Source organism: Fringilla coelebs (assembly GCF_963513975.1).
Source record: "Fringilla coelebs genome assembly, chromosome: 29".
NCBI classification, from domain to species: domain Eukaryota; kingdom Metazoa; phylum Chordata; class Aves; order Passeriformes; family Fringillidae; genus Fringilla; species Fringilla coelebs.
Genome location: NC_140055.1, coordinates 1,586,288 through 1,598,947, shown reverse-complemented (window position 1 = coordinate 1,598,947; position 12,660 = coordinate 1,586,288). Strand labels below are relative to the sequence as shown.

The 12,660-nt window shown below is 66.3% G+C and overlaps 2 protein-coding genes across 3 annotated transcripts in view; both read left to right on the top strand.

Moving 5' to 3' along the window:
* Nucleotides 1-759: 759 nt before the first annotated feature.
* On the top strand, nt 760-4,165 carry KCNJ9 (potassium inwardly rectifying channel subfamily J member 9; the record flags this gene model as incomplete). The annotated part of the gene is made up of 2 exons (XM_084223013.1): nt 760-1,693; nt 3,855-4,165. The coding sequence occupies 2 exons, from the start codon at nt 760-762 to the stop codon at nt 4,163-4,165; spliced, it is 1,245 nt and encodes a 414-aa protein (XP_084079139.1).
* A 4,771-nt stretch (nt 4,166-8,936) lies between these two features.
* Nucleotides 8,937-12,660, top strand: part of LOC311163889 (sodium/potassium-transporting ATPase subunit alpha-2) — a gene marked incomplete at its 5' end in the record, with an annotated part of 29,127 nt that continues 25,403 nt past the window's right edge. The window contains 2 exons of one of the 2 annotated variants that reach the window (XM_084223051.1): nt 8,937-8,948; nt 12,397-12,501. In XM_084223051.1, coding sequence (XP_084079177.1) covers nt 8,937-8,948; nt 12,397-12,501 — 117 coding nt within the window. Of the gene's footprint in view, nt 8,949-12,222; nt 12,299-12,396; nt 12,502-12,660 lie in introns of those variants that run through there. The other variant, XM_084223050.1, reaches the window with a different exon arrangement.

The following is a 12,660-nucleotide window of genomic DNA, read 5'->3' as shown; positions in this document are numbered from 1 at the left end:
TCTCCATCCCTTGCTCCCCCATCCCAGTCCCCCCAGCGTGGCAGCTCCATTCCCCCATTCCTTCCCAGTCCCCCCAATTTGGGCCTCCATCCCCCCACTCCCCCATCCCAGTCCCCCCAGTCTGGGGGTGCAATCCCCCCCTTTCCTCCTCCTGGTCTCCCCAGTTTGAGGGCTCCATCCCCCCATTCCCCCATCCCAGTTCCCCCAGTTTGAGGGTTCCATCCCCCCATTCTCCCCATCCCAGTCCCCCCAGTTTGGCACCTCCATCCCCCCCTCCCCCCTCCCAGTCCCCCCAGTTTGAGGGTTCTATCCCCCCCAGTTTGAGGGTTCCATCCCCCCATTGTCCCCCATCCCAGTCCCCCCAGTTTGAGGGTTCCATCCCCCCCAGTTTGAGGGTTCCATCCCCCCATTCTCCCCCATCCCAGTCCCCCCAGTTTGAGGGTTCCATCCCCCCAGTTTGAGGGTTCCATCCCCCCCAGTTTGAGGGTTCCATCCCCCCCAGTTTGAGGGCTCCATCCCCCCATTCTCCCCATCCCAGCCCCCCCAGTTTGAGGGTTCCATCCCCCCCTCCCCCATCCCAGCCCCCCCAGTTTGAGGGTTCCATCCCCCCATTCTCCCCATCCCAGCCCCCCCAGTTTGAGGGTTCCATCCCCCCAGTTTGAGGGTTCCATCCCCCCAGTTTGAGGGTTCCATCCCCCCATTCTCCCCCACCCCAGCCCCCCCAGCCCTCACCCCCCTGTCCCCCCCCAGCCGCCGCCGATGGCTCAGGACAACGCCGCCTTCTGCGGGGTCCCCGAGGGGGTCCCCACGGGGGTCCCCGCCGAGGCCAAGCCCCCTCCCCCGCCCCCCCAGCCCCCCAAACGCCGCCCGTGGGGGGCCGGGGGGGGCTCGGCGGCCCGGAAGCGGCAGCGCTACGTGGAGAAGGACGGCAAGTGCAACGTGCAGCACGGCAACGTGCGCGAGACCTACCGCTACCTGACCGACATCTTCACCACCCTGGTGGACCTCAAGTGGCGCTTCAGCCTCCTCATCTTCATCCTGGCCTACGCCCTCACCTGGCTCTTCTTCGGCCTCATCTGGTGGGTGATCGCCTACAGCCGCGGCGACCTGGAGCACCTGGGCGACCACACCTGGACGCCGTGCGTCAACAACCTCAACGGCTTCGTGTCGGCCTTCCTGTTCTCCATCGAGACCGAGACCACCATCGGCTACGGGCACCGCGTCATCACGGACACGTGCCCCGAGGGCATCGTGCTGCTGCTGCTGCAGGCCATCCTGGGCTCCATGGTCAACGCCTTCATGGTGGGCTGCATGTTCGTCAAGATCTCGCAGCCCAACAAGCGCGCCGAGACGCTGGTGTTCTCCTCGCACGCCGTGGTGTCGCTGCGCGACGACCGCCTGTGCCTGATGTTCCGCGTGGGCGACCTGCGCGACTCGCACATCGTGGAGGCCTCCATCCGCGCCAAGCTCATCCAGTCCAAGCAGACGCAGGAGGGGGAGTTCATCCCGCTCGACCAGACCGACCTGAGCGTGGGCTTCGAGACGGGCGACGACCGGCTCTTCCTGGTGTCGCCGCTCATCATCAGCCACGAGATCGACGAGCGCAGCCCCTTCTGGGACGTGTCGCGGGGGCAGCTGGAGAGGGACGACTTCGAGATCGTCGTCATCCTCGAGGGCATGGTGGAGGCCACAGGTAAACGGGGTGGGGACGGCTCGGTGGGGCGGGGACGGCTCGGTGGGGCGGGGATGCCTTGGTGGCACAGGGACATCTTGGTGGCACGGGGATGCCTCAGTGGCATGGGGATGCCTCGGTGGCACAGGTATGGCTCGGTGGCATGGGGACATCTCGGTGGCACAGGGATGACTTGGTGGCACAGGGATGACTTGGTGGCCTGGGGACGCCTCAGTGGCACAGGGACATCACAGTGGCATGGGGACACCTCAGTGGCCCAGGGATGCCTCGGTGGTACAGGGATGCCTCGGTGGTACAGGGATGCCTTGGTGGCATAGGGATGCCTTGGTGGCATGGGGACACCTCGGTGGCACAGGGATGCCTTGGTGGCACAGGGACACGTTGGTGGCATGGTGACGCCTCAGTGGTGCAAGGACACGGTGTCTTTGTGGGGATACTTCCATGGGGACGTCACCTCCGTGGGACACATCGTCTCTGTGGGACACATCCGTGGGGACACATCCATGGGGACATCTCATCTCTGTGGGGACATCACCACCACGGGGATCCATGACCTCCATGGGGACACTTCATGGGGACACTCCCTCTCCATGGGGACACCTCCATGAGGACACATCATCTTCTTGGGGACATCTCATCTCTGTGGGGACATCATCTTCTTGGGACACCTCATCTCCTTGGGGACACCCCATCACCATGGGGACACGTCAGTGGGGACATTTCATCTGCACATGGATGGATGCCTTCAGTTGTTGGGGTGCCCCAAACTCTGGGGGTGTCACAGACCCCTCCTACCAGATTTGGGGTCTCCTGTGTCCTGGATTCTTCAGGTGTTGGGGTCCCCATGCCCTGAGTGACCCAGATATTGGGGTGCCCATCCCCTGAGTGACCCAGATATTGGGGTCCCCATTCCCTGAGTGACTCAGGAATTGGGGTCCCCATTCCCTGAGTGATTCAGGAATTGGGGTGCTCCAAATTCTGAGGGTTTCACAGACCCGTCCAAGCAGATTTGGGATTTCCCATGTCCTGGATTCTTCAGGTATTAGGGGTCCCCATCCCCTGTGTGACCCAGATATTGGGGTGCCCATGGTCTGAGTGATTCAAGTATTGGGGTCACCATGCCCTGAGTGACTCAGATATTGGGGTGCCCATGCCCAGAGTGACTCAGATATGGGGGTGCCCCCCAGGGATGACGTGCCAGGCCCGCAGCTCCTACCTGGCGGACGAGGTGCTCTGGGGTCAGGAACCTTCAGGAATTGGGGTGCCCATGCCCTGAGTGACCCAGATATTGGGGTGCTCATGGTCTGAATGATTCAAGTATTGGGGTCACCATGCCCTGAGTGACTCAGGAATTGGGGTGCCCATCCCCTGAGTGACCTAGATATTGGGGTGCCCATGCCCAGACTGACTCAGATATGGGGGTGCCCCTCACCTCGTGCCCCCAGGGATGACGTGCCAGGCCCGCAGCTCCTACCTGGCGGACGAGGTGCTCTGGAGTCAGGAACCTTCAGGTGTTGGGGTCCCCCATTCCCAGAGTGATTCAGGTATTGGGGTCTCTGTGTCCTGAGTGACCCAGATATGGGGGTGCCCATGCCCAGAGTGATTCAGGTATTGGGGTCCCCATCCCTGAGTGACCCAGATATCGAGGTCCCCATGCCCTGAGTGACTCAGGAATTGGGGTGCCTATGCCCAGAGTGACCCAGATATCGGGGTGCCCATGCCCTGAGTGACTCAGGAATTGGGGTCCCCATGCCCTGAGTGACCCAGGAATTTGGGTGCCCATGCCCAGAGTGACTCAGATGTCGGGGTGCCCATGCCCTGAGTGACTCAGATATTGGGGTGCCCCCCAGGGATGACGTGCCAGGCTCGCAGCTCCTACCTGGCGGACGAGGTGCTCTGGGGTCAGAAACTTTCAGGTATTGGGGTCTCTGTGCCCTGAGTGACCCAGATATTGGGGTGCCCCTCACCCCGTGCCCCCAGGGATGACGTGCCAGGCCCGCAGCTCCTACCTGGGGGATGAGGTGCTCTGGGGTCAGAAACATTCAGGTATTGGGGTCTCTGTGCCCTGAGTGACCCAGATATCGAGGTCCCCATCCCCAGAGTGACTCAGATATGGGGGTGCCCATGCCCTGAGTGACCCAGATATTGGGGTGCCCCCCAGGCATGACGTGCCAGGCCCGCAGCTCCTACCTGGCGGACGAGGTGCTCTGGGGTCACCGCTTCACGCCGCTGCTCAGCCTGGAGGAAGGTTTCTACGAGGTGGACTACGGGGGCTTCCACCACACCGTGCCCGTGCCCACCCCCGCCTGCAGCGCCCGCCAGCTGGCGGCCGCCGCCGCCCGCCGCGACGCCCACCTGTACTGGTCCATCCCCAGCCGGCTGGACGAGGCGGCGGCCGCGGGGGGCGAGGGGGACCCCGAAATGTCCCCCCGCGAGAGCAACGGGACCTTGGCCAGCCCCGAGTCGCGGTGATACCGCTGAAATCCGGGTGTAAATAGCAAAAATCCTCCCCAATATGGTGTGAGTGGTGGATTTGGGGTGTGAGTGGTGGATTTGGGGTGTCCCGGGGTTTGTGGGGGAGAGGGGGACCCCAAAATCTCTCAGGAGAGCAAAGGGACCTTGGCCAGCCCCGAGTTGAGGTGATGTCACCAAAAGCTGGGTGTAAATAGTGAGAATCCTCCCCGTTATCATGGTGGTGGTGGGTTTGGGGTGTCCCCGGGTTTGTAAGGTGTCCCTGGGCTCGGAGGGCGAAGGGGACCCCAAAATCCCCCGTGAGAGCAAAGGGACCTTGGCCAGCCCCGAGTCGCAGTGATGTCACCAAAATCCGGGTGTAAATAGCAAAAATCCTCCCCAATATGGTGTGAGTGGTGGATTTGGGGTGAGAGTGGTGGATTTGGGGTGTCCCCGGGTTTGTGGGGGAGAAGGGGACCCCAAAATCCCGTGTGAGAGCAAAGGGACCTTGGCCAGCCCCGAGTTGAGGTGATGCCACCAAAATCTGGGTGTAAATACCAAAAATCCCCCCAGTTCTGATGGTGGTGGTGGGTTTGGGGTGTGAACGATGGTTTTGGAGTGTCTCTGGGTTTGTGGGGGCAAAGAGAACCCCAAAATCCCCCATGAGAGCAACAGGACCTGGGCCAGCCCCGAGTCGCGGTGATGGTCCCAAAACACGAACCTATTTATTAAATATCCCCCCAGTTCTGATGGTGGAGCTGTTTTTGGGGTGCGGGCCATGGTTTTGGGGTGTTGCGGGTTTTTTGGGGTGTCCCTGGGTTTGGGGCCTGGGGGGAGGGGCAATCCAGAGGCTCCAGTGAGGAATTTGGGGTGAAATCGGGGTGGGCAGAGGGGCCTGACCCCAAATGCTGCAGGGGGGGCAGGGAGGGGTCAGTGCCACCCCTCCAAGGACATGGGGACCCCCGGGGTGGGGGTTGGGGTCTCCGAGGACATGGGGACCCCCAGGGTGGGCAGGGGGTCTCCGAGGACATGGGGACCCCCAGGGTGGGGGTTGGGGTCCCCCCTCACTGCCCCCTCCCCCCAATTTGCCCACGGGATCCCCCCCAGATTGGGGGTGAGGGGCGGTGCTGGGGGATGCGGACCCGAGCGAGGCCGAGCGGAGCCGAAAGAAGCCGAAATTAAGCCGAGCGGAGCCGAAAGAAGCCGAAAGGAGCCGAACGAGGCCGAGCCGAACGGAGCCGACACCGAGCGGGGCCGAACGCAACCGGAGGGAGCCGAAAGGAGCCGAAAGAAGCCGAACGCGGCCGAGCCGAGCCGAACCGGGGCCGAGCGGATCCGAAAGGACCCGACTGGGGCCGAGCGAGGGCTGAGCGCCCCGCCCACCCCTGACCCCGCCCCCTCCCCCCCGTCGCGCGTGGGGGGCGGGGGCTGCGACCCCCCCCCAAAACCAGCGACACCGGGGCACAGGGACCCCCCGAGACCCCCGCGTGTCCCGGGTGTGACACGCGTGTCCTGGGCGTGTCCCGTGTGTGACACGCGTGTTGTCCCCCCCCCCCGTGTCCCGTGTCCCCCCGGCTGTCGCATTCCTGCCGCCCACGGGCAGCAGCTGCGCGGGGCGGGGGGGGCGGCGGGGAATGGACTGGGAGGGAACTGGGAGGGAACTGGGAATAGTGGGGAAAACTTGGGGGGGCTGGGAAGGAACTGGGGGGGACTGGGAGGGAATTGGGGGGGACTAGGAAGGAACCGGGCGGGAACTGGGAGGGACTGGGAGGGAACTGGGAATAGTGGGGAAAACTTGGGGGGGCTGGAAGGGACTGGGGGGAATTGGGGGGGGGGGGACTGGGAACGAACTGGGAGGGAACTGGGAATAGTAGGGAAGATTTGGGGGAGCTGGAAGGGACTGGGGGGACTGGGAAGAACTGGGAGGGAATGGGGGAGTGGAGAGACTGGGAACGGGGAGGACTGGGGGGGATTGGGAGGACTGGGGGGGACTGGGATGGACTGGGAGGGGCTGGGGGGGACTGAGTGGGACTGGGGGGGACTGGGATGGACTGGGACGGGCCAGGAGAACTGGGAGGGACTGGGGGTTCTGGGAGGGCTGGGATGGACTGGGGGGGACTGGGAGGGGCTGGGGGGGACTGAGTGGGACTGGGATGGACTGGGATGGACTGGGAGGACTGGGAGGACTGGGAGGGGCTGGGGGGGACTGGGATGGACTGGGAGGACTGGGAGGACTGGGAGGGGCTGGGGGCGGGGCGGTGGGATGGGGGCGGGGGGCGGTGCCCGGTCCCCCGTGGGGCCGGTCCCGGCACGGGGCCCCGGTCCCGCGTCATCGGTGTTTGTTCAGCTTGGGGGGCAGCGGGGGGGGACAGCGGGGGGGACACGGGAGGGGACACGGAGGGGACACGGAGGGCACGGGGGGACAGCGGGGACTGGGGGGGCAGGGGGGGACAACGGAGGGACAGACAGGGGACAAACGGGGGGGGGGCAAGGCGGCAGGATCGGGGTGACGGGCTACGGGATGGACTGGGATGGACTGGGGGGACTGGGATGGACTGGGAATGGACTGGGAGTGACTGGGATGCACTGGGAATGGACTGGGAATGGACTGGGATGGGACTGGGAGGGACTGGGATGGATTGGGGGGACTGGGAGCGGCTGGGGAGACTGGGACAGACCGGCACTGGGGGGACTGGGATGGACTGGGAATGGACTGGGAGGGACTGGGAATAGACTGGCAAGGACTGGGGAGGGACTGGGAGGGACTGGGATGGACTGGGATGGACTGGGGGGGGACTGGGATGAACTGGGGACACTGAGGGGACTGGGACAGACCGGCACTGGGAGGACTGGGTTGAACTGGGATGGACTGGGGACACTGGAAGGACTGGGACAGACCGGCACTGGGAGGACTGGGTTGAACTGGGATGGACTGGGGACACTGGGAGGACTGGGACAGACCGGCACTGAGAGGACTGGGATGGACTGGGACAAACTGGGAGGGACTGGGAAGGAGTGGGAGCGCTCGGATGGACTGGAACAGACTGGGGGAACTGGGGACAGACTGGGACGAACCCCAGGGGACTGGAATGAACTGGGAGCACTGGGAAGAACAGCACGGGGGGAACTGGGGGGCGTTGGGACAGACTGGGATGGACTGGGAGGTGCTGGGGGGACCAGTCCGGACTGGGATTACTGGTTTGCACTGGGGTTACTGGTCTGCACCGAGGGTGTGGGGCTGCACGGGGAGCGCCGGGCTCTGCACTGGGAAGATACTGGGAGGATACTGGGAGGCACTGGGAGGGCGCGGCCGGCGCCGGGAGCGGAGCCGCGGGCTGGGGGAGCCGATAACTGGTGCGGACTGGTGTCACTGGTGCCACTCACTGGTGCCACTGGTGTCACTGGTGTCCCCCCTCCCCCCGTTCTTGAGCTGCCCTTGGCGGTTGCCATGGAAACAAAGCCGGGAAAGGGGGGGGGGTACTGGGAGGGGACCTTGGCACGGCACTGGGGACACTGGGGGGGGGCGTGGGGACGGGAACAGGCGGAATTTGGGAACAGGCGGAATTTGGGAACACCGGGAGGGCAGGAACAACCGGGCACGGGGAACAGCCGGAGTGCGGGGACAAACGGACACCGGGGACAAGCGGACATGGGACGAGCGGAGTTTAGGGACAACCAGACGCTGGGGACAAGCGGAGTTTGGGGACGAGGGGACACTGGGACAGCTGTGTCCCCTGGAACAGCCTCCAGGGGCACAACCGGAGCCCGGGAACAGCCGGAGCCCGGGAACAGCCGGATTTTGGGAACAGCTGGACCCTGGGAACAGCTGGATTTTGGGAACAGCCGGATTTTGGGAACAGCTGGACCCTGGGAACAGCTGGATTTAGCCACAGTCGGTCCCGGGGCACAGCTGGATCCCGGGAACAGTCGGATTTTGGGGATATTTGGATTTCTGGGAACAGTCAGAGCCCGGGCACAGAAGGATCCCGGGAACAGTCGAACCCTGGGAACAGTCGGATTTTGGGAACATTTGGGTTCCTGGGAACAGCCAGAGCCTGGGAACAGCTGGATCCTGGGAACAGCTGGATCCTGGGAACAGCCCCCAGGTACAGCCGCTCCTGGGATCCCCCGGGAACAGCCAGAACCTGGGAACAATCGGACCCAGGGCACAGCTGGATCCCGGGCACAGCTGGATCCTGGGAACAGCCAGACCCCGGTGACAGCCAGACCCTGGTGACACTCAGACCCTGGTGACACTCAGACCCTGGTGACACTCAGACCCCCGGCACAGCCCCCCCAGTCCCCCCCTCGCTGTCCCCCCAACTCCTCTCCCCATTCCGGGCTAATTTTAGCCCCCGGCCGCATTCCCGGGCACCTCCCGGTGCCAGGCGGGGTCGGACCGGGAGCTCCGGGCACACCCCGGCCCGGGGAACCCCCAAAAAACCAAACAGCACCCCCAAAACCCCCCCTGCTCCGGGGGGGGGCAGCGAGGGTCCGCACCCTGGGGCAGCGCCGCCCCCTCCCCAAAAAGGAGCGGCCCCCCCTCAATCCGACCCGCGGAGGGTCCGGATGTGGGGATCCCCCTGGATTTGGGGGGGTCAGGAAGGGTCGCCCCACCCCCCCCGCACACACCTGCGTTCCCAGGGCTCCCCCCGCGGGCTGGGGGTTGGGGAGGGGGGCGGGGTGGGGGCGGGGGGGGCCGGCCCGGGCGGGGCCCGCCGGGTTTTTCTCGGCCGCTGTCGCTGCGCCCCCCCCAAAAGTGTCCCGGGCTGGCAACGGCGACGGCAGCGCCATGGGCAGAGGGGTGAGTAGGGGCGGCCCGGGGCGCCCACGCGGGGCACGGGGCCACGCGGGGCACCCAAAAATCCCCCCACCCCCGAACCCCCCCCTCGCACACTGCCCACCCACCCGGGCACCCCCACGCGCGAAGCCCCCCCAGGCGGGCACCCCAAACCCCCCCGGGACAGCCCAAACCCACTCGGGGCACCCCAAACCCACCCGGGACAGCCCAGCCCCACTCGGGGCACTCCAAACCCACCCGGGACAGCCCAGCCCCACTCGGGGCACTCCAAACCCCCCCGGGACAGCCCAAACCCACTCGGGGCACCCCAAACCCACTCGGGACAGCCCAACCCCACTCGGGGCACTCCAAACCCACTCGGGGCACCCCAAACCCACTCGGGGCACCCCAAACCCACCCGGGACAGCCCAAACCCACCCGGGGCACCCTAAAACCACGCGGGACCCCCCCACAGACTCCCCCCCCCACGCCAAAGCCCCCCCGCGACCCCTTCCCAGAGTTGGCGCCCACGCGTGACCACCCCCGCGACCCCCGGATCCCCTCCAAATCACAGACCCGACCCTCCCCACGCGGGACAGCCCCCCCGGGATCCCCCCAACTCTACCAGGGCGCCCCCCGCGCAGGTGCCACCGCCCCACGCGGGACCCCCACCCCAAATTTTCCCCCCGACCCCCCCAAAACCCCCCCGGGGCTGCAGAACCCGCGTGGGGCGCAGCCCCCCCGAGCAGGGATCACATTTTTAGGGGTGGGGGGTCCCCAACTCGCCCCCCCCGCGCTGTAACTCGCCCGTCCCGTGGGCGGGACCCCCCCGTGCCCCCCCCCGCGTGGCCCGGTGCCCGCGGCTGCCCCGAGCCCCGCTCCCGGTGCCCTGGCAACGCCCGCGGGGGGGCTCCGAGCGCCGCTGGCCCCGCGCCCGCCCCCGGGACCCCCCCGCGCCGCTGGCACCGCCGCGACCCCCCCCAAACCCAGCCCAACCCCCCCCCCACCGCGGGCACCCTCCCAAAATTCGGGGGGACCCCGCGGGGTGGGGGTTGCCCCCCCCTCCCCCTCCGGGTGTCCCCTTGGCGCTGTCCCCAAGGCGGGGGGGGGAGGGGGGGGGGACACACGCGCGCGACACCCGACACCCCCCTCCCCCCCCTCCCCCCAAAAGCGGGGGGGTCCCTCAGGTGGGGTCCCCCCCCCCCAATGCGGAGCCACAATTGGGGTCCCCCCCGTGTTGGGGGTGGGGCAGGGATCCCCCCCCGGCCCCTCCCCCCTCCTGCGTGGGTTGGGGGGTGCCCCCCGTGCCCCCCCCCGGTAACTCGAGCCCCCCCCCCGCCCCCCCCCCGCTCCCGGTGTTGGTTTTGGCTCCCGGAGCTTTCCATGACATCGGCCCCGCCCCCCCCCGGCCAGCGGGGACCCCTGGGGACAGGGGGGACAGGGCCACCCCCACCCCCCCCAACAAGGACAGGGAGGGGCCCCGGGGTGCCCTGGGGGGGCTCCTCCTCTGCCCGGCTTGGGGGGACCCCCCTGTGGGGACAGGGACACCCCGTGGGGACAGTGACACCCCCTGTGGGGACAGTGACACCCCCATGGGGACAGTGACACCCCCTGTGGGGACAGTGACACACTCACAGTGACAGTGACACACTCACAGTGACAGTGACACCCCCAGAGGGACGGTGACACCCCCATGGGGACAGTGACACACCCACAGGGACAGTGAGACCCCCACAGTGACGGTGACACACTCACAGGGACAGTGACATCCCCACGGTGACGGTGACACACTCACGGTGACAGTGACACCTCCACAGGAACAGTGACACCCCTGTGGGGACAGTGACACCCCTGTGGGGACAGGGACACGCTCACGGTGATAGTGACACCCCCACAGGGACAGTGACACACTCACAGTGACAGTGACACCCCTGCGGGGACAGTGACACACCCACAGGGACAGTGACACCCCCACAGTGACAGTGACACACTCACGGTGACAGTGACACCCCTGTGGGGACAGTGACACCCCCCCCCCCCACGGTGACGGTGACACCCCCATGGCTGTGGTGACACTCCCATGTCCAAGGGGACCAGGGGACCCCCAATGGCCACGGTGACCTCCTGGTGACCTCAGTGACCTCCTGGTGACCTCAGTAACCCCCTCAATGGCCACAAGGCCACCCTGGTGACCACAGTGACCACAATGACCCTTCAATGACCTCAATGCCACACTGGTGACCACAGTGGCCCCTCAATGACCACAGTGACCCCTTGGTGACCACAGTGCCACACTGGTGACCACAGTGGCCCCTCAGTGACCTCAATGCCACCCTGCTGACCACAGTGGCCCCCTCGTGACCTCAGTGACCACAGTGCCACACTGGTGACCACAGTGACCCCCTGGTGACCACAATGCCACTCTAGTGATGACAATGACCCCTCAATGACCACAGTGACACCTCAATGCTACCCTGGTGACCACAATGACCACAATGACCCCTCAATGGCCACAATGCCACCCTGCTGACCACAGTGACACCTCAATGCCACTCTGGTGACCACAGTGACCCCCTGGTGGCCACAATGACCACAGTGACCCCTCAGTGACCACAGTGCCACCCGGCTGACCACAGTGACCCCTCAGTGACCTCAATGCCACCCTGCTGACCACAGTGACCCCTCAATGACCACAGTGACCCCTCAATGCCACCCTGGTGACCACAATGACCCCTCAATGACCACAGTGCCACACTGGTGACCCCAGTGACCCCTCAATGACCACAGTGACCCCCATGGCCACAATGCCACCCTGGTGACCACAGTGACCCCTCAATGACCACAGTGCCACCCTGGTGACCCCAGTGACCCCTCAATGACCCCTCAATGCCACCCTGGTGACCACAGTGACCCCTCAGTGACCTCAATGCCACCCTGCTGACCACAGTGACCCCCCAGTGACCTCAATGACCCCTCAATGACCCCAGTGACCCCTCAATGACCACAGTGCCACACTGGTGACCCCAGTGACCCCTCAATGACCTCAATGCCACCCTGCTGACCACAGTGACCCCCCAGTGACCTCAATGACCCCTCAATGACCACAGTGACCCCTCAGTGACCACAGTGACCCCCGGTGATCACAGTGACCCCTCAGTGACCTCAATGACCCCTCAATGACCACAGTGACCCCTCAGTGACCTCAACGCCACCCCGCTGACCCCACCCCCCCCCATGACCCCTCAGTGACCCCGCCGCCCCCCCCGCCGCGCCCCCCCCGCCCGCCCGGTGCCCGGTGCCCGCCGCCCCCCCCCGCGCCGACGATGCCGGTGGCCACGGTGACGCCGGTGCTGGCCGTGACCTCCACGCCCACGGTAATGGCCCTGGGCTGGCGGGGGGGGGCGGCGGTGGCACCGGGGGGGTCCCCTGGCCGCCGGGGGGGTGCCCGTGCCCACCGGGGGGGTCCCCGCAGGCCGGCCGCGAGTACTCGCCCGCGGCCACCACGTCCGAGAACGGCGGCGGGAAGAGGAAGCAGAAGGAGAAGGAGCTGGACGAGCTCAAGAAGGAGGTGAACCTGGTGAGTGGGGACAGGGGACAGGGGACAGCCGGGGGACACGGGGACAGTGACAGGGGACAGCAACAGGGGACACGGGGCAGCTGGGGGACAGCCAGGGGATAGCGACAGGGGACACGGGGACAGCCGGGGGACAGCCAGGGGACAGCGACAGGAGACATG